This window comes from Acartia tonsa, chromosome 6 (assembly GCF_053477335.1).
Source record: "Acartia tonsa isolate MP-2025a chromosome 6, ASM5347733v1, whole genome shotgun sequence".
Lineage (NCBI taxonomy): Eukaryota > Metazoa > Arthropoda > Copepoda > Calanoida > Acartiidae > Acartia > Acartia tonsa.
This window is the reverse complement of record NC_137265.1, coordinates 183,972-207,450: the sequence shown is the minus strand read 5'-3', so window position 1 is coordinate 207,450 and position 23,479 is coordinate 183,972. Positions and strand designations below refer to the sequence as shown.

Genomic DNA, 23,479 nt, shown 5'->3' with positions numbered 1-23,479 from the left:
GTAGTCTAATATGAAATCCTCTTTAAGTTTGACGATTTATTTTGTCTAATTAAACATCTAAAGTAATAAATCTTTTATATAGACAAAACATTTGGAAGCAGCGTTAAGCGAATCTGAAGCAGCTAATCAACAACTTAAAGAACAACTAAGGTTAGATTATACTTCCTTCTAAATTTTACATGCAAGGCATGTTCTATACAATAGAACTTTGTTTCCCTCACATTGTCTATATTTCACTAACACTGCACTGTAATCTCCGCCCATTAAAATGAAATTAGACGTATGTTACACAAACCTATTGTATAAAGTAGTAAGATTTTTCTTAGGGTTGGGCCGGATTTCCTGTTTGGTCAGATATCCGGTCATTATCAATATCCGGCCGAATATCATATTTTGAAATTATCCGGATACCGGATATTCAGCTGATTTTTTATACCGAATATCCGGTAATTTGCAGGATATCGAACGTTGTTCAGATATCCGGCCGGAACTTGATATCCGGCATTATAAATCAGCCGGATATACGGTATCCAGTATCCGGCAAAATGGGACCGGCTTAACCCTATTTTTTTCTTGTTTGTAGCTTAAAATTTTGACAAATACTAAACCGATTAAGTTCTCCATTTAAAGACAGCTTAACATTGGTTTCGGGATGGCTTTAAGCTATTCTATTTTTAGATTTAAGTCTTGGGGAGGGGAAAGGGGTAGGCTGTTTTTGCCCATATATTTACCCTTCGAATACAGGGAACTAGATGCTAAGGTGCAACCACTAGTCCTTTGAAAAAAGCATGATTTGACCAAATATTAGCCACCAAAAAAAAAACTGCTATAATAAAAAATGTTAGTCCAAATTTTGGGTTCTATAAGCCAACCAGAAAATAAACAGATAAATTCTTAAATTAAATACTCTTCTATTGATATAGATACATCTATCTACACAACTTCCTAAATAATCTAAAATATTACTCGTTTTTGCTGCGCTACATGTAGACATGATTGTTCTTGTTTAGTGAAGTATCTGAAAAAGCCATCAGAGAGAATGAAGAACTCAGATCTAAAATACAACAAATTCTTGCCCAGGTTTTGAAAAACCATTTTATTCATTTTAAGAAGCGAAGCTTTTCTTTAATTTAAAATTTCTGCCTGTCCGTTCGTCAGCCACGTTTAGTGGAACTTGATTGAATACAAATGAAAATCTACTGTATAACCTACTTGATCACATTGGTCTGTCTGTAATGCTCTAAAAGAATCATTGAAAAAGGTTGACATATTCTCTTTTGTAATTAAGGCAAAGCTTGTCAGCAGTGGCGTGCAAAGGGTTTTACCAAGGGGGGTTGTGCAAAACACTCACAAAAATATTAATACATATCTTAAACCAAAATTGAGACGGGTGTATCGAGGGCCGTAGTGAGTTGACACCAGAGCTGGATTTTTAAATGTGTAGCCGTTGCCGCTGCCAGAGGTACAGCCACGAACCTAATATCGACCTTTAAATCCAATTTGCTACGCGTGGCCATGGCCACGGCTATATGCGATCTTTAAATCACAACCACTTTTTGAACACTTCAAACATTTAAAAATCCATGTTTTATTGGCAGCACTGGCAGTGGTGTCGGCTACGCTTACGGCTACGACTACGGCCACGATTACGTCCACGACTACGGCCACGGCTACACATTTAAAGATCCAGCTCAGCTTGTCAATTAATCATAACCAATTATTTAGGGTCCTTATGGGAAGACACGAGTGGAATGGGTGGAAAGAATCCAAACTCAAGTGGAGGACACTTGGAAACAAAAATATACAGCTTCCATAGGTAAATCATGCCTTATCATTATTTATATACAAAATAAACATAATAAGCAATAATGAAAATTAGATATACGTGGAAAATTTGTTGTCAATTTAGCTTTTTAATATGGACCTCATTTATTGGTCAGTTAGTTCATCCAGTATGATGGTAGGGGAGGGGACAAAGGGGGTTGAATCTTTATTTTACCCATCTGCAAGTATTTGTTTTTATCCTAATACATGCAAATAACATCTAAGTAGTAATTTATTGATTTAAGCAATTTGAGTTTCCTATTGGTCTACAAACCAGGGATCATAAGGGACAAGACAAAGTCCTATAAATTGATGAACATCCCCATTGGTGATACACAAAATTACCCCTTCTGTAGATTAGAATCAGTAGTTGAAACGTATAGACACTCAACTTAATGAACTAACCAACGAAAATTCAATAAAAGTCCCCAAAGTTGTTAAGCCAATGAATAAGAAAACGTTATTATACAACTTTGAGGACTAGTGTAGTAAATAACTAAATGTCTCCTCCTTCCTTACCTACAAGCTGACACGGGCTACTTGTAGAGTAATTTTGCCAGCAATAAATGTTTTAAATTGACTTAACCCAATATAATTATATATTAAGAGGAACTAGAGACCTGTCAATTGGAATTACAAAATGTTAGGCAAGAAAATAATCAACTCAGACATAAATTTCAGGTAGATAGATAGATAGATAAAAAATAAACTATTTATGAATTATAATATTTTTTCTCGTATTCATTCGAATCCGGTGGATAGGAACCGGTTCTCATCCATACGAAAAAACTATGTCTATAACCGTATTATATCCAGCTTTCTACGAATATAAAAATGTACAATCATAAGATTTAAACCAGTTGTACATTCTATATCCGCGGAAAGCCGTTTATAATACGATGCGAGAAATAACTATTCCTGTATGGCTTTAAAACCGATTAATATCCGTTGAATTAGAACCGGTTCTCAGTCATACTTAAAAATTTTCAAGATTATCAAAATAAATATCATACAAATAAAACTAGTTTTGTTAGCCAGGACCTTTAGCCCCTCGGGACTAACAAAACTGTTTTAATCTTATTTTTTTTTCATTATTTTTCCGTGGAAAGCTGTCTATGATACCATGCAATAAATGACTATTTTAGGTTGGGATGTCTGAGGTGGATAACACTATGAAAGAAGTCGTCTTCCAGTTAGAATCTAAAATTGAAGCTCTTAACAAAGAAAATTTAAATTTAAGTAAGTTGTCTAATCATTTTCAATAAAAGTTATATGATGTCTGCCTGTACACCCCCCTCTTTTTTATTTTAAAACAAGGGAGGGGGTTAGTTTTTTGTATGTTGGATTTTTTTTCTGTAATCTAGGTTAAATTAGGTTTTATTGGATACAGGGTAGCCATGCAGGTATAGGCAACCAATCACAGACAGGTTGAAAGAAAAACTACCTCCCTCATTTTGAAATTAATCTTAAAATATAAGGGGGTTGGGAGTTTCGAGCTCGCTAGGCACTTAGAAATAGCACAAAACTGCCTTTAGAATTAGACCGTATCATTAAAGATCTTTCATAACATTAAGACATGGTCATACATTCATGTTCTACAAAAAGTATATTCAAACAACAAAAATCCCTATATAAAAGCAACAGGATGTTCATATGTGTGTTTTCCTTTTCCTTTTAAAACTAAAATGCAAAGTAGAAGGTCGACTAACAGCCCTACAACTTTTACCTCATATACACCTGGAGGCATCTAGGTTTTAATTGCTAGTCAAAAGATAAGGTTTAAAATGAGAAAATGGAAAAAATACAAACGGCTTTGCTATAAAAAAAATAATTTATTTTACTATCTCAGGAAAAGAGCCATTACCACTTCAGAAAGAGATTGAAAACCTTAATAAAAAGATTGATAAACTTAAAGAAACAAACAGGTAAAATAAACCAATATTCTAAAAAAAACCAATAAGTATAATTCCATATGTTTTAATTGTTTAAAAAAAGAAAAGTGAATTGTAATACAGTAATACATTAGTCATAGAATAACATTAAAATGATTTTGAATAAAATGAAACTTTCAAGCATTTAAAGATCAAAAAGGGAAGTTTGATTATGAAGCGACTAAGATTCAAAATGCACTTTTTTTACTTTTGATTAGTCTGAAACCAGTTTTTAAACTGAGGTGAATTCCTAAAAAAAAACTTTTGTCCCACTAAAATCAGTGAGGCAAACTAAAAATTTAGAGGGGATATTTTTGCCTCACTAAAATTTTAGTGGGGCAAACTGATTTTAGTGGGGCAAACGTTGTTTTTTTAAGAACTCCCCTCTGATAAATTATCTTTTTTAAATGTCAAGTAAAGTAAATAATTTAACTGTGCATTTTGAGTATTTTAGTCGCTTGATAATCCCAATTTTAATTGCTTAAAAGTTTCACTTCATTGGATCATGGTAATGAAACAAAGTAGCGGGTTTCGTCGTATTAGCACAGAAGCTTTTCTTTTATTCATAGCCCCTACGGAGGGCTCTAACCCTGCGGGACCACTTTACTAACCCTGTAGGGCATTCATTAACATTTACCTAACCTAAAATAATCAAAAGCTACTGCGCGACTGTGGCTCCACACGCAGCGCATCCGCTCGTCGTCGGGAAGGTGATAGGTTCGAATCTCGGTCCGACACCGCGTCATAACTAAAGACGTTCAAAATGGTTCCTACTGCTGCTATGTCAGGTGCGCAACATAAATAGTTAGAGTAGGGGGAATGCCTTGGTCTAAAACAGGCGCAACTCACTACCATGCACAGTTAGGACTTATCCCATATCCATAAAAAAAGCCTCATTGTTACAGAAACACTGAAAAATTGTCAGCGGCCTATGCTCCCCCTGTGGAGTGAAAAGGGTTTGTTACTGTTTTTTGTTGTTATTGTGAAAATACGACAAAACCCACTGCTTCGTTTTCTTTCCATGTTCCAAATTATTTTTAGAACGTAGCTAATATTAAAAATACTTTACTTGTAAAAAATCTAATACTTTTTTTATTTATAGAAGTTTAACAGAAAACCAAGAGGAAAATTTAACAAAGATGAACCAACTTACTTCAAAACTTAGGTAGGGGGAATATAATAACATAACATAGAGTATGTTTTATCCTGTATAGTAAAACAATCGGCTGCGTTTCTAGCACCAAGGAGCTCTGTATTCGAAGGAGTAATGAAATTAGGTATAGACTAAAACCATAATTTGATATAAAAGTTAAATAGCCTATAACTATCCAGGGGCCTATAAGAAGCTTCCATAGAATGAATAACTCAATCAGTTCAGTAGTTATAGAAATCTTAAGCTACAGACAAAAAACTTACTACATAATGTAACTAGCGGCTTCGCCCTTAGCCTCTAGGGGCTATGCCCTAAGAGGTAATTTTTAAAAAATTTTAATGTTTTTTCTGGTGCTGCTAATTTTATGTAAAGTAGTTTCCCCAGAAAATTTTTTTTTTTGGGGGGGGGGGATTTTCATTTTTTGGGGGGTTTGGGTGTGTCCTACCCTCCAAGAAAATAGCTTAAAACCACCACAGGACCAATAGGTATAAACATTTTAGAGTATAATCCGATCGGTTCAGTGGTTACTGAGATCTTAAGCTTCAGACGGACAGACATCAAGCTACTTTGTATCATAGATAGGACTTTGTTTTATAGATATTTTATTGTATATTACTGGATTAATATTGTATAAGACAAATTGGAACAGTGAAGAAACACGAGCATTTTAGATAATCAAGTAATAGAAAAACATCTTTTTATCATAACTTTAAAAGCATAAGATAGGTTTTGTGATTATTCTATATTAGTTTTAGAGGGGCGACTTCGATCCTCTCATAATAACACATGAACCCAGAACTTCTTTACTTTACTTACCTCAATTTAAGATGTCCAATCCTAATAGAAATATAGTATATATTTTACAAAGTAAAGGATCCTTTATTAACAAGGATGACAACATCCATAAAAGCGAAGCACTGAAACGGTAGGACAAACGGACATTAATACTTAAATAGTGTCTGAACTGAATAATCAGAATATAAAAGTATAAGATTCGAAGCAAAATTGCAAGTAAATTTGTTGAAAAACTGCTTGATACAGTATAACGTTTATGGACATACTTACATCTTTAGGGCTTGATTATAGAGTTGCTTCGCTTAAAATATTGTTCTTTGTCGTCCCAGGAATCAATATACCAAATATCAGATCAAACGGATAATTAGATCATATAAAAATTCGTTGTTAAAAAAGTAGAAAAATCAACATGTTTAAAATGGACGTACGGACATTCTGGTAATGATTATAGAGTTGCTACGCTTTCTAAATCGTACCTAACTATTACAGGAATTACCATGCAAAATTTGAAATCGATAGGACAATTCTAACATGCTTAGATTAACGAATAAAAGCTATTTAAAAAAGTAAAAAAATCAACATGTTTAAAATGGACGTACGGACATTTGGGTAATGATTATAGAGTTGCTACGCTTTCTAAATCGTACCTAACTACTACAGAAATCACCATGCAAAGTTTGAAATCGATAGGACAATTCTAACATGCTTAAATTAACGAATAAAAGCTAACTATCTCGGACGGACGGACGGACGGACGTACGGACGGACGTACGGACGGACGGACCGACCCTAATTATAGAAAAGCTTCGCTTTTAAAAAAATTTCTAAAGAATAAATGATTGCCCCTTCCTACTAGAAATCTAGTACATGGATATGAAGATACTCTAGATAAACTTTTTAAAAACAAAACTTTAACCATTGTAAGATAGGAAAATGGGGGAGAATTTGGTTAAAACTTTGCCATCAACACGCATTCTCTTATTTCCACTTTTTTATTATCTTCTACTTTGCCCCAAGCCTCTAGGGGATTTAATTTCGATAGGGGAGGTAGTCACATTATGATATAAATTAGTAGTTGCTGCGCCTCTAATATCTAGGGGCTCTACATTCAAAGGAGGTAGAAAATGGCATAAAACTATCCCAAATCTTAAGTCTAAAATTGTTTAGCTTGATACCAACCCAGGACTTTTGTTAAGATCACTAAAATGGAGAACTCAATCTGTTTCAACTTCCATAGTTACTGAAAACGTAAGCTACTGACAAAATAACATTAATCTATAATACAAAGTAGAACGATGTCTGTCTGTCTGTCTTTCCGTCTGTCTGTCCGTCTGAAGCTTAAGATCTTAGTAACCGATGAACCGATTGGGCTCTACTTTTTAGGGATTATACCTACTGGTCCTGTGATGGTTTTAAGCTATTTTCCTGGGCGGTGGGACACATCTAACCCCCCCCCTGTTGTACAGAACTATTTGAGTTCTACATTTTAGAAAGCTTTACATAGGTCTTTGGAAGAATTATAGGCTCTTGTATTTTTAAAAGCGAAGCTTTTCTATAATTAGGGTCGGTCCGTCCGTCCGTCCGTCCGTCCGTACGTCCGTCCGTCCGTCCGAGATAGATAGCTTTTATTCGTTAATTTAGGCATGTTAGAATTAACCTATCGATTTCAAACTTTGCATGATGATTCCTGTAGTAGTTAGGTACGATTTGGAAAGCGTAGCAACTCTATAATCATTACCAGAATGTCCGTACGTCCATTTTAAACATGTTGATTTTTCTAATTTTTTAACAGCAAATTTTTATGTGATCTAATTATCCGTTTGATCTGATTTTTGGTATATTGATTCCTGGGACAACAAAGAACAATATTTTAAGCGAAGCAACTCTATAATCAAATCCTAAAAATGTAAGTATGTCCATAAACTCAATAAACATTATCCTGTATCAAGAAGTTTTTCAACACATTTACTAACAATTTTGATTCGACTCTTATACTTTTATATTCTGATAATTCAGTTTAGACACTATACAAGTGTTAATGTCCGTTAGTCCTAACGTTTCAGTGCTTCGCTTTTATGGATGTTGTCATCCTTGTTAAATTTAGGTTTTTAGATGGTTCAATGCTATTTTTATGCTTTCCGTATCTTTCTCAAGATTGCTTCTTTATGCTATTGCCACAGTCGTTAATTTAAGATTAAAACATTGTTTATTACTTTTATTTATTCACTTTTTTGATCTATTTGTTTTTTTTCACATTTTTTGAACCGATAGAAATTACCTACAAACCTTTTCTATTATGCTAAATTGGTCAGTTGAATTTGAGTTGCCGATTGTATACCTCAGTGTTTCCTCATTCTATCTCAATATTTACTAGGTACTAGCTAAAAAACTTCAAACTTAAAAAAAAATCAAAATTCAAATTTATAAACGATTTATACATTATACATTTAAAATTTAAATTTTTCAAATTTTGATTTTTTTTTGAAGTTTGAAGCTTTTTAAGCTAGTAGTAAATATTTAGATAGAATGAGGAAACACCGAGGAAACTGTGTACACAATCAGCAACTCAAATTCAACTGACCGCTAAATTGTTTATCTTTCTGTAAATCCACTAAAATATTGTATAATAATTTCAGCTATACGGAGTCGACATTTAGCATGGAGGAGGGAAGATTAAAAACTCGGATAGTTCAACTCCAGGCGGAAAGGGATGCTGGCAACGTTCAAATTAGGTATACAAATATTCTTATTCTTCGGGGAGGGATTTTGTATCTATAGACAATTTGACATTTGCCAGAATTAAAAAAATTTGTATTTACCAATTAAGTCTTAGAAAATTATTAAAAGCGAAGCTTTTCTATAATTAGGGTCGGTCCGTCCGTCCGTCCGTCCGTCCGTCCGTACGTCCGTCCGTCCGTCCGAGATAGATAGCTTTTATTCGTTAATTTAGGCATGTTAGAATTGTCCTATCGATTTCAAACTTTGCATGATGATTCCTGTAGTAGTTGGGTACGATTTAGAAAGCGTAGCAACTCTATAATCATTACCAGAATGTCCGTACGTCCATTTTAAACATGTTGATTTTTCTACTTTTTTAACAACAAATTTTCAAGTGTTTTAATTATCCGTTTGATCTGATTTTTGGTATATTGATTCTTGGGACAACAAAGAACAATATTATAAGCGAAGCAACTCTATAATCAAGTCCAAAAATGTAAGTATGTCCATAAACATTATCCTGTTTTTAAGCAGTTTTTCAACAAATTTACCTACAATTTTGATTCGACATTTATACATTTATGTTCCGATTTTTCAGTTCAGATACTATACAAGTGTTAATGTCCGTTTGTCCTACCGTTTCAGTGCTTCGCTTTTATGGATGTTGTCATCCTTGTTTTTAAATAAGCTAAAACCAAGCTTTAAGAATTTCTATGAGCTTTCACTCATATTTTGAAATATATTGAAAATAAGGAGGCTACCCTGTACCTAGTATAACCTAACCTAACCTAACAAATAATACAGAAAAACCAACCCATCCTCCATTATTTACAATCTATAATACAAAGTAGAATGATGTTTGTCCGTCCGTCTGTCTGTCTGTCTGTCCGTCTGTCTGTCCTTCTGTCTGTCCGTCTGTCTGTCCTTCTGTCTGTCCGTCCCTTAAGATCTCGGTACCCACTGAACCGATTGGATTCTACTCTTCAGGGAATATACCTACTGGTCCTACGGTGGTTTTAGGCTATTTTCTTGGGGGGTGGGACACCCCCAACCCTCCAAAAATAAAGCCCTAGAGGCTAGGGGCGAAGCCGCTAGTGTACATATATTAGAATAATGGATTGAAAACTGTCAAATCTCAAAACTATACTGAAGATTGCTTCAATGCATGAAACATGATTTGTTATTCATTCTATGTACTGTGGACTATATACTAATAGATATGTATTCATGTTTAGAAATTTACAGAAAGAATTGGAGAAATATGAAGAAAAAGTTCAAAATTTGCAGATTGAAGTAAAGAAGTTCACAAAAGAGATTGCCCAGGCTAACAAGAATGTTGAAGAATCTGATAGATTAGCCAAAATCAAGGTATATATTAGATACAGGGATCTAAAGGGATAAGACAATGGCTGATAAATTGATGTACATTCCCAATGATAATACACAAAATTACCCCTTCTGTAGATTAAAATTCCTGGTTGAAATGTATTGAACAATCAACTTAATTAGCCAACCAATCAAAATTCTCTAAAGTCTCCAAAGTTGCCAAACCAACGTTTAAAAATCATTATTATAAAACTTTGGGGACTAGTAAAATAAACAGCCCATTGTCCTCTCTCTCTATATATATTAGATAACATAGTTAATTATGTCCATAAGTAGCGCAGCATAAGAAATCTACCATCTTGCTGCGAAGAGTTACACTGTAAATTACTTTAATTGACATCTATACAGACGTTCACAAGGACATAGACTAATTATTAGGGTTGGGCCGGATACTTTTTTGGCCGGATACCGGATATCCGGCCGATTTCTAATTCCGGATATCCGGTTCCGGCCGGATATCTGGCCAACGTTCGATATCCGGCAATTTACCGGATATCCGGCCGGATAACCGGATATCCAGCGTAAAAAATCAGCCGGATATCATGTAACCGGATAGTTTATATATCCGGTATCCAGCCGGATATCCGGCCGGATAACCGGCCAGACCGGATATCCGGCCCAACCCTACTAATTATAGAATAGCTGCGCTTCACAACTACTTTGCCTCTACAAATAAATGAAAAAAAAAACATTTAAAGTTTAGGTTGTGTTCTTTTGACTAAAGAAAAGCATTTGATCAATGCTTTGCTTTAGTTTGTAAATTGAAATCTATAAGAGGCCTACGAGATTCAGTTGTAAAAACGCATAAGGTTCCAATTTCTTTCGAATTTAATTCAACTTTGGTGTTGGTTAAATTCTGAAATGTTTAATACCCTTATGATTAGAAAAAATATGGTCGATGCCTGTCAAATTAAATTTATATTTTTGTAGGTTTCAGAAATGGAGATAGATAATGCAAAACAAATTTCAGCAATTAGAAGAGAAAGGGACAATATACATAAGGTAGACTTACAAGTCTGGGATCTAAAGGGATAAGACAATGGCCAATGAATCGATGTACATCCCCTTATAATGATATACATAATTACCCCATCTGTAGATTACACTTAGAGGTTGAAACATTTGGATACTTAACTTAATGAATCACCCAATCAAAATTCAATAAAAGTCCCCAAAGTTGTTTAGCCAGCGAATGAGATTACCTTATTATAAAAAATTTGGGACTAGTGTAATAAACAACAGCCCAATGTCCCCTCCGTCCATGCTTACAAGTAGCTGGATGTATGTTGTTTGTTAGCACTCTGTTCATTAAAATCTCTTAAATGGCTGCACTGAAACATCTGCAATCATCCTTATACTAAAGTAACAGGATGTTTGTCTGTCTGTCTGTGTGTCTGTCTGTCTGTGTGTACCGAAGGATCTCGCTAACCGCTAAACCGATCGGGTTCTCCTTAACAGGGTAGATTCTCATATGTCCTGGGAAGGTTTTTAACTATTTTGGGGTAGGGAAAAGAAATGACAAAAAAATAGAAAATTTTCTTAAAATCTGGGAGACTTCAGCGTCAAATAAGGTGGTATCGTACATAAAAAATTAACTTTAACAAACAAAAACATTTAAAGTGCCACTAGAGGCCTCTAGGGGCGTAGCCGCTAGTCCTTATAATAAAGTAACAGGATGTTTGTGTGTTTGTCAGTGAGTTTGTGTGTGTGTTTGTATGTTTGTACCGAAGGATTTCGATAACCGCTGAACCGATCGGGTTCTCCTTAACAGGGTAGCTTCACATAGGTCTCGGGAGGGTTTATAACTATTTTCTTGGGGGGTGGGACACCCCCAACCCCCCAAAAATGAAAAATCCCCCCCCCCCCCAAAAAAAAATAGTTTTTTGAATTTTTTTAACTAAAATTAAAAATGAGGGGGAGGGGCACCCCCCCACCCCAAAAAATTTTTGAACAAACTTTTTTTTACTTTTTCTTTTAAAATCTAAAATAAGAAATTTAATTATTAAATTCGACTCTCTCCTCAAGTCCCCCTAGAGGCCTCTAGGGGCGTAGCCGCTAGTCCTTATACTAAAGTAACAGGATGTTTGTTTGTCCGTGTATCTGTGTGTGTATCTGTGTGTCCTTACCGAAGGATCTCGCTAACCGCTGAACCGATTGGGTTCTCCTTAACAGGGTAGATTCTCATATGTCCCGGGAAGGTTTTTAACTATTTTGGGGGAGGGTACCACCACCCTCCCAAGAGAAATCACAATAAAATCGAAATTTTTTAAAAATATTTTCGCCGTATAGTGTCGCTAGCGTAGTCTCGCTAGCTTAGTCGCGCTGCGTAGAAGCATGAATTTAAGAGCTGATAACATAGACAAATTATTTCTCAAATTAGATATTTAAATTAAAAACATTTAAATGTCACTAGAGGCCTCTAGGGGCGTAGCCGCTAGTATCATATAAAGCAGTAAGCATTATTTTTATCTCGGTAACCACTCAACCATTAGGGTTTTCCTTTACAGTTCTTCTTATAGGTCCAGGGAGGCTTTTATCTATTTTAGGGGAGGGTATCTCCACACCGAAATAAAAATTGCCGCCCCCCCCCCCCTTAAGAGCATCTGATGGCATCTAATGGCGAACCCGTTAGTAAGATTATAAAAAGGAAACACAAGACAAGTATTTTACTTATAGAATTGAATTTTATTAAAGAGTCTGTCTAAAAAAATTTATGCTGTAATCATTTTAAAGATTTAAATAAGTATTCTTTTGACAAAAAAAAACATTGTTGGTCTGCTTTGTTTAGCAAATTGTGGATATAATTGTCTTTTCATAAACGAAGTTTTTCTATAAATGTAAGTATGTCCTTAAACAGTATTTCTTATTTGAGAAGTTTTGCAACATTTTTACTTAATTTTTTTTACAGTTTTCGGATTTGTATTCCGCTTATTTAGTTCTGACACTCTACAAGTGTTAATGTTCGTTTGTCCTACAATTCTATGGCTTCGCTTTTATGGATGTTGTCATCCTTGTTTATTTAAAAATTGTTTTTATTTTTTAGGAATTACAAGACATGAGAGAAAGATATTGTAATTTAAAAGAAAGATTTGATTCAATTCATATCAACTATAAGAAAGAGAAGGATGGCCTTAGAGAAGCTTCAAATAAAGAAAGAGAAGAGGTAAAATTATCTTGGAAACTCAGAAATCAATAAATGTAAAAGTATAGATGTATAAACCCAGACAACTATCTGGCCTCAGTGGTGGGGACCTTTTTTGTCTGCTAGTAATTGGTTTCTGTTATTTTTTGCGACTTAGCAGTAATATTTCCGACGATATTCAAAGACGCAATTGAAAGCCGGCACAGTGCGGCCCCCACCCTGTGGGTAGTGTTACATATAGCTCGTACCATCTCTATTTTTTAACTTTTTAATGATCAGTCCATTCATCCTTAACTCTTTTATAGTCTAATGCGACAATTGACTGTATATTTACAATCATTAGATTTGAAAAATTAATTTCAGTAAAATGTTTCTTTTTGAGTAAGTTATTGAAAATGTCTGCTTTAATTTCAAATCTAATAATATTGCAATTATTGTGAATTTTTTTTGAGAATTAATAAAATAAATTTAAAATAACACTTTGATTTTTTACATAGGATGAAAACAGGATTGTAGATTATGAGACTAAGATAGGAGAGCTTAGTACAAAATTAAAAACCTCAGGTAATAATCTTAAAAACAAACATATTTCTTTTTAATTTAGCAATAATACCTAAACAGTTAAATCTTAAAACATTCTATATTTACAAGTTAAAATCAAGTCCCTTTAAAGATCTTTCAGTTTTATTGAGGTTTTTATGCAGATAGACCCAAAGCAAAAGACGTAAAGACTAAAAACTAAAACACAAATAACCTAAAAATCCTAATAAAAAAGACAAAAGTCCTAAAAAAATACTTAAAAACACAAAAAAAACATAAAGGGATAAAAGACCTAATGGAACAAAAGACCTTATTTCTAATCTATTTATGATTAGATTAATCAACTTTATGATGTATTTACAAATATATAGAGTACAAAATGCAAAAGCTAGAAACAGAAATCCACCACATGAAAACAAACAGAGACCAAGTTCTGCAAGCCATGGAGGACGACATCCGTAAATTAGCGCGCGAAAACGCGGCATTGAAGGAAGAAAATGTGATAGTTACACGTGATATTAGAAATATATTGGCGGAAAGAGATGACATTCTTGCCATGAGCAGAGCAAAGGAAGACGACTTTCATGAAATATGTCAGGTAAATTAGTTTTTGAGAAAAAGAAGCGATTAGTAAGTCATCAAAGTCTTATTCATTTGCAAACCTCTCTAATATCCATCCTTATATAAAAGTAACATGATGTTGTCTGTATGTACCAGAGGATCTCGCTAACAGCTGAACCAGTATGGTTCTTCTTTATAGGGTTCCTTTTCAGTCCAGGGAAGGTTTATAAATACTTTCTTAAGAGTACCTCCACCCTCCCAAGAGAAATTTGTTAAAAACTAAAATTAAAAAGGTGGGGGGGGGGGGGGGGGTTGTGGTTAACCCGCTCCTTAAATTTTTTATAATTATCTTTTTAAATCTAAACTAAAAAAATTGAGTTATCGAACTCAACTCCCTATAGAGACTAGTACATTTAATATTTGAAAATATAAATTTTTACTTGATCAAATGCTTTGTTAATATCATACATACAAAAATTTGGTTTTTTGTGTCTATACAGACACAATAAAAACTGTCCCGAATTTGTATTAATTTTGAGGAACACGACTGCAGTTACGTCATATTTTTCTTTCCCGAAAAAGGGAAGGGGGAAAGAAAAAAAAGGGAAGGGGTGAAGAAAAAAGAGATGGGAGAAAAGGGTGTTTTCCCCATCTCTTTTGAAGAGATTTTCTTCCCCCCTTCCCTTTTTCGGGAAAGAAAAATATGACGTCACCGGAGTCGTGTTCCTCAAAATTAATACAAATTCGGGACAGTTTTTATTGTGTCTTATATGACAACACATATTTTTGCGATTAAAAACTTTCTTCAAGATTACTTTTTTTAGCTTTGATTTAAACTAAAGTAAAATAACCTCCAAAGAAAGACTTTATATAAAATATTAATCTTATTATTTTTTACACGACAAAACTGGACCTGTTCCTTCTTTATTGTATAATTGAAATTTTCTTTTTCTGTAGAAATTGGAGAAATCCGCCAGAGACCTGTCAGTAGAAAGTGCAAAAAATGAAAAGGAATTGAAAGCAAAGGTTTATATTTTTTTCTCTTTCTTCTATTTTGACTCTTTATAGTTCATATTTACTCAGGAAAATAGATTAGAAAAACAGATGCCTAGTCCTTTACAGTTTAACTTATCAAGGATCTAAAGTGAAAAAACAAAAGCCGATAAATTGATGTTCATCCCCAATGATGATACTTAAAATTACCACATCAATAGATTAAAATTAGTGGTTAAAACGTTTGAACACTGAACTAAATGATCCAACCAATCAAAATTCACTAGAGTCCAAAAAATTGTTAAGCCGACGAATAACAAACAGTTATCTTAAAACTTTGGGGACCTGTGTAATAAACAGCCCTTTGTCCCCTCTCTCTCTCTGGTAACTTCTCATAGGTTCTGGGAAGGTTTATAGCTATTTTCGAGGAGGGTGTCACCTCCCACCACCTGAAGAGTCCCTCCAGGGGCGTGTAGCCGCTAGTATTACTATTTAATATTTTTACTCAATTTTTGTAAGGTCTATTAGATTTAGATTATATGATGTATTTGTGTTATATTGGAAGGTGGTATTATTTTTTCTTCACTTAGAGAAAAGGGGATTTAACAATCTGATATATTATTTTCTTATATCTGTTCGTCTAAGGAAAAATGCTCAAATGTTTTAGAAAACCGTAAAATAATTATGTAAAAGAGGTACCAAACAAGTTTCTATTCTGCCCCAAACAAAGTCACGATTCTGTTATGTTAGGCTCGTGATAAAAAAAGCTTGAATTCCCTTTCCTTAAATAGAAATGCCACAAGGCAATACACATAGTTTTAACTTTTATCATTAGATTGAGCAATAAAATGAGTAATTATTAGATATTATTTACTTTAAAAATTATTTTAGGGCTCAAATGAGTTTTCAAATAATTTTGTTTAGTTATTTATCATCATTTAGTTATCATCAAATTTAGAATACCTATTTATCGCATCGTATTATAGACAGCTTTCCGTGGATATCTAGAGGATATTAATCGGTTTCGCGAAGCCATAATGGAAAAAATATTATGCATAAAGATTATAGTAGAAAGGTTAGATGAAAAATGTTTTTCTTTATATAAAGAACACTTCTTGTTATTTGTATCTATTAATAAATATAACCTTTGTTGGCCAATATAAAAGTTCTCTTACCATTATCTTCATTATAACACTTAGCCAGAGCAAGGGCGTTCTTAAGGGGGGTTATGTCAGTTATCACACTCGTACGTTTGTCCTGCTTATACCCACACGGAAATTATTTTTAAAAAAATCGCGAAATCTATACGTTATTTTCAGCTGTCGTTGGGAGGGGGGGGGGGGGAACACATATTAAAATTGATGACCTTTCCATCTGTCCACAAATATTATTTTAGATTTATTTCGCTTGTTGGCTATACCTTTTTTTCTGCGTTTGTCCTCCTAGTACGTTAGTCGGCGTACCCCATGTCGTACTAGAGACGTTCAAAATTTCATACAATATTTCTGATACATGTTTCCGTTTTTTAAATTTCGAGTTGTCTTTTTTAAAAATGTTCAATGGGGATGTGAACAAGAAACTTCGCAAAATGGCCTTTTTTTTTTAATTTGGCAGATTTTGTTGTCTTTATGAACAACATATAAGAATTTACACAGCCATTGTGAAAAATTGTTTATTTCTCTATTAGTTGGTAAAGAACATTGCCTTTTTGGTCAGTTACTAATCTCGTTACTTCTGATTAGACCTGGTTTCTTACATTATGAGATCACAGATGAATTTAGCTAACAAAGGAGGAATTATAGTAAATTAAAATGAACATATTAATATAAAACCAAATTATTAGAGGCTCTAGGAGCACTTGAGGTGGGATTTCGACAACTCAATTTATTTAGTTAATATATTAAAATGTCCACAAATATCAAGATAACAACAATTATTATTTTACCATCCTCAAGAAACCAAAAACCAAAAAATGATGTCATACAATATAAATGACTAATGATAGGCTAATACACTGACTAGATTACCAATGTCAGGCCAGTACACATTTCAATTAACCAATGGTAGGCTAGTATGACGTTATTTTTATAGGCACTATAATAAGCTTCAAATTTTAGTTTTAAATATATCAAATTTCATTGAGGCTAAGGGCAAAGCCACAAGTTACATAAACAATGACTTTGACTATAAATAGTTCTTCGCTTCTGGTTCGCTTTAAGAATACTTTATCTAATGTCTTTTGATGTTATATTTGTATTAGCCAACATAGAAATCCTCCTACAAAAAATTGCTCCATGTTATCAAAATATTAAGTTACTTCAATAAGTTCGAATCTCAGCCCTACACTGCGTTGTAACTAAATACAATAAAAAATGCCTTTTGCCATGACATATATAGTTTGAGTTGGGGAAATGCCTTGGACTAAAACAGGTGCAACACATCTCCTTGAAGTAATAGGACTTTCGACCAAAGGTCTTACAATCAAAGGGTTTGTTGTATCAAGCTCATGCTAATTTAGGTTCGGATAGCCACATGTAATGGCAATGATCTCGCAATTACTAGCATCCGTAGGTACCCCTCCTAAAAAAAATTAAGTATGACATTAATTATATTACCTGATTGAAAAAATCTTTGAAAACTCTCCTTTATAACCCCCTTCCCCCATAAAAAAAGCTTGGTCGTCCTTTCCGCAGGGGCTTGTAGCTTAAATGCTGTTATTAAAGAGTTAAGACTCTAGGGGGCTAGGTGTCGCTTCGGGTACTAGACCTTTATCCACGCACCTTGAAACATACATACATTACTTATGATTGCGTTGTAAAGCGTCCATTCACCCATCAGACAACCAACTCTCTGAGATGCACGACCTTTGTCTGAGAAGTCCCAACTGTGCATGGTAGCGAGTTGCGCCTGTTTTGGGCCAAGGCATTCCCCCCACTCTTTCTATTTACGTCGCGCATCTGACATAGTAGCAGTGGGAACCATTTTTAACGTCTTTAGTTGTAACGTGGTGTTGGACCGAGATTCGAACCTATCACCTTCCCGACGACGAGCGGATGCGCTACGTTTTGAGCCACGGTCGCGGGTTAAATGCTGTTATTGGGTGTAATTCTAATAAAAGTATTTATCTTAACTAGTTAGTATTCAAAATAGGTCTGTCTTTTATCCTGTGTTATTTACAATTCTCTTACAAATTTATATTTGTTCTAACCATAAAGTGCTGGGATGTTTAGGTTTAGATATTGTGGGTGTCTTGAAAATTATTAGGTAGCTGTGCTATTTAATATCAGGGATCTAAAGGGATAAGACAATAGCTGATAAATTGTTGTAAATCCCTAAAGATGAAACACAAAATAACCTCTTCTGTAGAATAAAACTAGGGGTTGTAACGATAAACACTCTACTTAATGAACCAATTAATTAAAATTCACTAAAGTCCTCAAAGTTATAAAAGAAACGAATAGGTAGACTAAATTATAAAGCTTTGAGGTCTAGTTTAATGAACAGTTGTCCCCTCTTTCTCTGATTTCATGTAATGTCCAACAAAAATATTATATATTTTTTAAAATGCCAAACGCTTTGTTATGGTCAAATATACACGAATTAGATAATTAGATAGATATGCATATCAACATAAGCAACAAAAATAATATCATTACATACATTCTTCTAATTTTATGCATGGTTTGGTATTTTAATAACCTGGATTGGCCGTTGCAAAAGCGGAAAATACCAATCATACATTTATATTAATACTAGCGGCTTCGCTCCAAGTATTTAGAGGCTCTGTATTTGATTGGTTAGTTAAACTTCATATAATAGGATTAATGTTTTAGATGCATAAATACAGTAAATTAATACATAAGCTGCGAACAAGATTAAAACTATCCATTGCAGAAGCAGAGGAAGCTAAATTAAAACAGGTATTATAAATTGTAATACACCTATTCTAAATATATTCTAAATCCTAGCCAATTTAGCATAAAAATTAAGATCCGACAGAGCTGTTTTGTCCCGATTTTTGTCAAGTCCGCTTTTTTGTGCCATATCGTCTAGGATTGATTTAGAAACCTGGTTAAGTTGTCTATAATAAGATATCTACATGCCCCATAAAAAAAACCCTAAACATTATGGGGTCTATCTCCAAGATTTTAAGTACTTAAGACGGTTAAAATTGTGTGCGAATTGATTTTTTTATTTTTAAAAGCAAAGCTTTTCTATAATTAGGGTCGGTCCGTCCGTCCGCACGTCCGTAACGGATAGCTTTTTTCGTTAATTTAGGCATGTTAGAATTGTCCTATCGATTTCAAACTTTGCATAGTGATTCCTGTAGTAGTTAGGTACGATTTAGAAAGCGTAGCAACTCTATAATCATTACCAAAATGTCCGTACGTCCATTTTAAACATGTTGATTTTTTTACTTTTTTAACAACAAATTTTTATGTGATCTAATTATTTGATTGATCTGATTTTTTTGTATGCTGATTCCTGGGACAACAAAGTTCAATACTATCAATATTAGAAGCGAAGCAACTCTATAATTAAGTCTTAAAAATGTAAGTATGTCCATGAACATTATTCTGTATCAAGCAGTTTTTCAACAAATTTACTTACAATTTTGATCCGACTCTTTCGATACTTTTATATTCTGATTATTCAGTTCAGACATTAGACAAGTGTTAATGTCCGTTTGTCCTATCGTTTCTGCGCTTCGCTTTTATGGATGTTGTCATTCTTGTTACCCTTTATTTCAGAAGAAGGTAGCGAATTTTATAAGCCCAGAGGAGCATGACAAAGTCAAACAAAAATTGCGCACACTTGAGCACAAATTGAAACAGTTTAATTGTATCATGGAAAATGTAGAGGTAGGGAATTTTTAAAATCATAATCAGGGAGGGAAGGGACATTGGGCTGTTTATTATACTAGTCCCCAAAGTTTAATAATAATGTTTTCTTACTCGTCGGCTTAACAACTTTGGGGATTTTTTTATTTTGATTAGTTGGTCTATTAAGATGAGTGTCCAAATTTTTTTTCTGTCAATAATTCCTAATCTCTGATAAAAGTTGAAACAACAACTTGCTACTTTTCAAGGTTACTGTTTAATTGCACTACAAAAATCAACAAAATTTTTATATTTTTATCTATAATACAAAGTAGAACAATGTCTGTCTGTCTGTTTGTCTGTTTGTAGCGAAGGATCTCGCTAACCGCTGAATCGATTGGGTTCTCCTTTACAGGGTAGCTTCTCATAGGTCCCGGAAAGGTTTATAACTATTTTCTTGTGGGTTGGGACACCCCCAACCCCTCCAAAAAATGAAAAATACCCCCCCACAAAAAAAACTAAAATTAAAAAAGTGGGGTTGATTACCCCCCCCCCCCAAAAAAAAAAAAATTCCCCCCCCCCCGATTTTTTTTAAACGGCCAAACCTATTAAATAAAAATTTTATATTAATCACATGTACCTAGGGATAAGACAATGGCAGGCCGATTAGTAGATTAACAATAATTATACACAATTCACTCTTCTTTATATTACACTTATTGGTTAAAACGTTTTGACACTCAACTCAATGAATCCACCAACTAAAATCCATTAAAAGTCCCCAAAGTGTATAAGCCAACAAATTAGAAAATGTTTTTATAAACTTTGGGGACATGTGTAATAAACAACCCATTTTTCCCTTCCTTTCCGACATTTACCACTCGACCCAACTCTCGATATTCTAAAACCAGCTTTTTTTATTTTTTTTATTGTCCCATGTAAGCAACACGGTCCCATTTAGAATAGAACCAGTACAAAGCTACCCTAGAAATTATTCCTATGCACAGATACTTGGCATTTTATTGCAAACCATAGAGTGATCAGCACAGTTTGTTTAAACATGTTTATGATTATCAAATACACGGTTTTTCATTGTTTAATTTTAATAAATCATTTAATACCATTACTTGGATGTTGCACCAGATTTTCATGTAATCTGCTGTAGTAATACTTGCAGCTGGCTAAATTAAGGATACTTACCAACCCTTTCTTTATGTACATTTCCTCCCCTCCTACTGGATAAACGAACTGACCAAGAATTGAGGTCCATATTAACAAGCTAAATTGACGAAAAATATCCACGTGCTTAACGTAAGGAATATTTGCATTTATATATTTTTAGAAAATCACGCAACCTATTTATTTTCAGGGTTTAGATTGCAAAGTTTCTGGTGGGAATAAAGACGTGAAAGCTCTGAGCTTATCCTTGAACAATCTCACACAAATGGAAAATCAATCTCTGGCGGTAAAAATATATTTATTTGGAAAATTAGGGTTGGTGCGGTCATTTTAAGAAGCAGATTATTGTGCTATTACTAAATGACGTTATATAATACATATGACCTATGATAGACCAGTATACAATTATATTGACCAATGGTAAAATGTTTTTAGTGGCCTTTCATTGGTCATTTATGTTGTATTAAGTCATTTTTTATTAGGCACTATAAGCAACTGCTCATTTAGTAAACCTATGTACATAATTAGCACAAAAAGTGTTCTATAAGGCTTAGCTTCTTTTTTTCTCAACATCTATTCTCTATAAATCTCTGTTTTCAAAAGGAAAGTAATGACATTAAACTTTCTAAAAGAAGCAGCTTATAGTGCCTAATAAAAAATGACGTCATACAATACAAATGTTTAATGATTGGACAGAATACATACATTTTACCTTTGGTCAATTACCATATATACTACTGGCCTATTATTATTTATTTGTATTGTATGACAACTTTTTTTATCAGGCACTATAATAAGCTGCTTCTTTCTAAAAGATTTTCTTTAGTTGTATCCTGTCCTACCTAATACACGAGAACTATATTTTAAAGAAATGCTTGTATATCATCCTTAAAAACGAGAAAGCAAAAAGTCATTGTGTTGGTTTAAGAGGCAAATTCAGGAATCTAAAGGGATAAGACAATGACCGATGAATTTATGTACATTCCTAATGATGATACACAAAATTACAGATTCAAATTAAATGCTTGAAAACTCAACTAAATGAGCCAACCAATCAAAATTTACTAAAGCCCCAAAGTTGTTACTCCAAAGAATAAGAAAACGCTATTAAAACTTTGGGAACCAGTGTAATAAACAGTCCATAGTCCCCTATCTATCTGGAAAATTATTATGAAACGAGTGAATATCTGTTGTATCACAAGTAAATAATCTAGTGTGTGTTAGTTTGAAAAGGAAATTACCCACTTTGCTAGGTAATGCTTGTCTATTACTCCTCTTTTGTTTGTTAAAACATTCTGCAATACAAATATATAATACACCTTTATAGTAAGGGTTTTAAATCAATTACTGTTTACTAGAGTTGATATTGATGACTACTATCATATATGTTTTTCTGTCTGTTTGTACCGATATGGTTTTCCTTTTCAGAGTAACTTCTCCTTTCAGGTCATGGGAAGGTTTATAATTATAACTATACAGAGTACTTCCATCCTACCAAAAGAATCGCCCCTAGAGAAAATCCCCCCCCCAAAAAAAAATCTAAATAAAAAATTGGGTTATCAAATTCAACTCTCCCCTTTACAAGTGCCCCTAGAGGCCTCTAGTGCGTAACCGCTAGTACAAATATTTAATATACCTTTTATAATAAGGGTTTTAAATGAAATTTCTAAAGTGACTTGGCTTGTCTAAATTCTATTATATTAGTCATTTTTTAGCATAATGAATAATTAATCCACTTTCATTTGTTATAATATTCTTCATTGAAAATATATAATGTACCTCTCATAGTAAGGTTTTACAGTGGATTACAGTTTACTATGACGCTGGAATTTTAACAAAGATAATAAAGTCCAAAGGTCAATCACTGTTAAAAAAAAATAAAAATTATTTATTTTTAGTTCTTGCGAGACCAAGATGAAGAACAAGATAAATTTAGTTGATATTATTAATTTTTATAATTTTTAAAATCAAAACATAGTCTAGAATTAAACATTATGGGTAAACCTATCTTGTTTAAGGAGTGCCTAAACACTAACTTAGATATGTATATGTAACTTTTATGTGAACCTTAATATATAAAGCAAAAAATTTATATCTTAAGTCAAAATTTTTAAATTTACTTTAATATTATATACATATGTAAAAAGAAATCTCCAAAAACTTTTTCAGTATTAAAATTATATCTAATTGCTATATGTAGTTACAGGGGCGTCCAAGCTTTTTATTTTGGGGGGGGGTAAAATTTTTTGAAGGGGGGGGTAATTCGTTTTTGGGAGGGGGGTAAAATGACGCACTTTGCGCGCCGCAAATTTTTTTTACTCCCCCCAAAATTTTTACCCTGGGGGTAAAATTTGCTTGGGGGGGGGGGGGGGGGTAATTACCCCCTCTGAAATCTGTTGGCAGGGGTAAATTTAGTTTACCCCCCCAAAATTTACCC

The 23,479-nt window shown here is 33.6% G+C and overlaps 1 protein-coding gene across 1 annotated transcript in view; it reads left to right on the top strand.

Moving 5' to 3' along the window:
• The window catches only part of LOC145323474 (uncharacterized), a 50,004-nt gene extending 26,974 nt beyond the window's left edge, over positions 1-23,030 (top strand). Inside the window, exons 17-34 of the mRNA XM_080165876.1 lie at positions 83-150; positions 1,011-1,080; positions 1,726-1,816; positions 2,432-2,505; positions 2,970-3,063; positions 3,674-3,749; positions 4,858-4,920; positions 8,340-8,435; positions 9,657-9,789; positions 10,738-10,809; positions 12,851-12,970; positions 13,447-13,513; positions 13,861-14,087; positions 15,008-15,076; positions 18,877-18,963; positions 19,795-19,905; positions 21,233-21,328; positions 22,941-23,030. Coding sequence (XP_080022002.1) covers positions 83-150; positions 1,011-1,080; positions 1,726-1,816; positions 2,432-2,505; positions 2,970-3,063; positions 3,674-3,749; positions 4,858-4,920; positions 8,340-8,435; positions 9,657-9,789; positions 10,738-10,809; positions 12,851-12,970; positions 13,447-13,513; positions 13,861-14,087; positions 15,008-15,076; positions 18,877-18,963; positions 19,795-19,905; positions 21,233-21,328; positions 22,941-22,982 — 1,656 coding nt within the window. The 3' untranslated portion in view covers positions 22,983-23,030. The remainder of the gene's footprint in view (positions 1-82; positions 151-1,010; positions 1,081-1,725; positions 1,817-2,431; positions 2,506-2,969; positions 3,064-3,673; positions 3,750-4,857; positions 4,921-8,339; positions 8,436-9,656; positions 9,790-10,737; positions 10,810-12,850; positions 12,971-13,446; positions 13,514-13,860; positions 14,088-15,007; positions 15,077-18,876; positions 18,964-19,794; positions 19,906-21,232; positions 21,329-22,940) is intronic.
• Positions 23,031-23,479: the final 449 nt, after the last annotated feature.